Source organism: Sciurus carolinensis, chromosome 11, assembly GCF_902686445.1.
Source record: "Sciurus carolinensis chromosome 11, mSciCar1.2, whole genome shotgun sequence".
Lineage (NCBI taxonomy): Eukaryota > Metazoa > Chordata > Mammalia > Rodentia > Sciuridae > Sciurus > Sciurus carolinensis.
In genome coordinates this window covers 26,018,885-26,022,432 of record NC_062223.1, presented here as the reverse complement: position 1 = coordinate 26,022,432, position 3,548 = coordinate 26,018,885, and the positions used below count along the sequence as shown (strand labels likewise).

At 34.9% G+C, this 3,548-nt stretch overlaps 1 protein-coding gene across 1 annotated transcript; it reads left to right on the top strand.

The window, feature by feature from the left end:
• The first annotated feature begins 2,340 nt into the window (after window positions 1-2,340).
• Window positions 2,341-3,270, top strand: LOC124959775 (olfactory receptor 4A47-like). The gene has a single exon (XM_047518158.1). The coding sequence runs from the start codon at window positions 2,353-2,355 to the stop codon at window positions 3,268-3,270; it is 918 nt and encodes a 305-aa protein (XP_047374114.1). The 5' UTR covers window positions 2,341-2,352.
• The last annotated feature ends 278 nt before the right edge of the window (window positions 3,271-3,548 follow it).

Here is a 3,548-nt window from a genome sequence, read left to right as displayed (position 1 = left end):
TATTAAATATTTTTAAAATAGTGAAAAAAAGCAGATACTTAAGTAATTGATAAAACTAAAAATTTTTTTAAATGTATCTAATCTGACACTAACAGGTAGCAAAATATTGAGTGAGATGAAAAATAATTTTTCCCTGGCAAAGCAGGGAAATAATTGATAAATCCATCCTCAGTGGAACAAATTAACAGGGTTGATATTTTAAACTTGACTGCCAATTGTCCCATAATGTTTCTGAAAATAATTTTCCTGGATGAATCACCTCGACCTTAGTTATGTGATCAATCTAATGATATCTTTATATATAGGTGTTCTTTTGAAAATTTGTGGAAAATCCCAGTGAAAGCAATTAAGTACAAACCAGTCTTGGACACACTCCAGTTGCATTAATCCATGATTAATGTGCTTTCATGGTATAAAATTTTCAGTAACCTTTGCCCCTGTTAAGTTGAAGATGCTGTCCTCTCAGTAGCTGATACAATTATTTCAGAAGATGTTTTCATTATGCTTAAAGCATGATCTGAAAATGGCACAAGAATGTCCTCTTCAATTCTCAAATAAGTATCTGGTCATACCAACACAAAAGAGAAGATGGGATAAATGGCTAAATGGTAGTTATTTCTAGCAATCCTGTAAAAGTTACTAGAACTTAGAAAACTTTCCATGTTAAAAAGACTAGTTGTTGTCTTCTTAGGGCTACATACAATTTGTTTGCATTTTTGATAAATTATTCTAATAAGGAAAGTTTTAATTTTTGATTGCACCATGGAATTCTTTTGAAATAGGTTTACAATGTAAGTAATGGTTTCTGCAATATGTATAAATCTGGCGAAAATGAACAGACATAGCTGTATGACTTCAAATATATTCTCAAGGAATATGCAGGATTTTTTTTTCTAGATAGGATGGGGATTTCCCTCTATTTATGAGTAAGGCAAGAAAATTTTTCAAACTGTAAATAATCTTTCAAAGTTAAGACTTTACAATTGGTAGCAGAAAACAGACTTTGCGATTATGAGATTTTTTTACTTGTGTTTGTAAGAATTAAATGTTAAAAAATCTGTAGGAAGAAAGTGGCTTGTCAAGTTGTACATGAGAGTTGTCATGAATATATTTTAAAAATTGAAAACTTAAGTCAGTGACCATGTTAGAACCTCAATAGTTATGTTTCCATCTGGAAAAGTAGAAGACTCATGGTGAGAAGCTGATTTCTCAGTCAGCACCAAGATTTCTATCCTCTGATGACATGACCCCTGGAGTAGACCCTGAGCCTCGATGAGCTAGTGGACACTCTCTGATGGCCTGAAGTCCCCCTCATTCAATCTGCATGACACAGGTGAGTGCCCCTAAAATGCTTGTTGTTTGAATGAGTACATAAAACATTGAACATAATACAAAATTTGCACAATATTTAACATTATTTTAGAGATCGTGATATCTGCCTCTGCTCTCTGAAGTTAGCATCTACCAAAGAATCAATGGAACTAAGGAGATGGAAAATCCTTTTGGATATTTGAAGAGAAGAAAAAGACTTGAGCAGATAACCATGGAGACTTGCAAGAGATGAATTCGGGCAGTGACCTGGATTACAGTCATCTGTGGTTTGTAAGTCGAGGTAGGGAGAATAGACTTTGTTGAGCATGTGGAAGGAATCTCCAGTAGGGGTTTTGAGCAAAGGAGTGATATGATCTTAATAATATTTAAACAGATAATTTGGGATACCTCAGGAAAGTAATTTGTTGAAGGCTAAAATGAAACTAGATAGACCTCACAGGGGTCTACTGCAGTAGACAGTGGATAAAATGAGAATGACCAGATTTTTAAAATATTAATAAAGCTTCAAGAGAACTTATTAAATATATAATTAAGTGACATGAAAGGACTAAAAGAGTGAAGAACACTATGAGAACTTGATCTGAGAAAGAACAGGGAAGAAATTAGAGAAAAACTAAGAAGGAATAGATTTATCATAAAAAAAATTAAAAATTACATGTACATACTAAAGGGGTATCTAATTGAAGATGTTCACTCATTAGTCTTAGATACTCCGGAAAATTATGAGACAGATCATGTTGAAACTAGACAATTTCAACAATTATTCATTTCTAGGTTAAGAGAAGGAGGGTAATCCAAATAAAGACACTCACAGGAGGGTTAAAGGACTTGGCAGGATATCTGAGACTATGAGAGTAGAGGTCACACAGTGTGTCACATGAAACATTTATGTCTTATTTTGTACACACACACAGTAAGTGAGTGAATGAATAAAGATCAAGATTGAGATAGTTCTATTTTTTCATTGTTTTGTAGGTAAACTGTTTTTAATATCCAAAGTCATCACCAATAAAATAATACATGGAACAGAAGAATAATGTAACTTACTTTGTCGTTTTGGGCCTCACACAGAATCAAAAGTTGCAGAAAGTACTTTTTATTATGTTCTTGCTCATCTACATCCTAACCATGGTGGGAAACCTGCTCATTGTTATGACCATAACCTTCAGTAAGACCCTGGGCTCACCAATGTACTTCTTTCTTGCTAGCTTATCATTTATGGATGCCATTTATTCATCTGTTTTCTCTCCCAAGTTGATTTCTGATTTGTTCTTTGGGGAAAATACCATATCCTTCAAGCTTTGCATGACTCAGCTCTTTACAGAACACTTTTTTGGTGGATCAGAGGCCTTTCTTCTGTTGGCAATGGCTTATGACCGCTATGTGGCCATCTGTAAGCCTTTGCATTATTTAATTATTATGAGACCATGGGTGTGTGTTGTGCTGCTCGTAGTGTCCTGGGTTGGAGGCTTTCTGCACTCTGTAATTCAACTAAGCACCATTTATGGGCTCCCATTCTGTGGCCCCAATGTCATTGATCATTTCCTGTGTGACATGTACCCTTTATTGCAACTCGTCTGTATTGACACCTATGTCATTGGCCTCTTGGTGATGGCCAATGGGGGACTCATCTGCACAACTGTGTTTCTGCTCTTACTCGTGTCTTATGTGGTCGTCTTGTACTCGCTGAAGAACCTGAGTCAGGAAGGGAGGCAGAAAGCTCTCTCCACCTGTAGCTCCCACATCACTGTGGTTGTTTTCTTCTTTGTTCCCTGTATTTTCATATATGTAAGACCAGCTAAGACTTTCCCCATTGATAAATCTTTGAGTGTGTTTTTCACAGTCATAACCTCCATGCTGAACCCCATCATCTACACTCTGAGAAACTCAGAGATGACAAACGCTATGAAGAAACTCTGGGGAGGAAAAGTCAAATAAGTGAGTTGCACCTGGAAAGCCTAATGCACATAGAACAGGGAGTATTTATATAGCATTACACTGATTTTTCCTCAACTTCTACACTTATTTTATTTCTTATTTTGTAATCCTCCTATTTTTAGATTCTCTCAAAGTGATTCTTTTTATTTTACTATTTAATGCTATATTATTTTAATTTAAGTTGCATTACACGTAGGTTTTTCTGTTTACAAGTTTCAATTTTTAAAATATAAAAGGATAAGTGTAATAGATACTTATAAATGTTAAAAATGGAACCC

Coding starts and splice junctions, on each gene's coding strand:
- LOC124959775 (XM_047518158.1), top strand. CDS start 2,353: ATGGAACAGAAGAATAATGTAACTTACTTTGTCGTTTTGGGCCTCACA.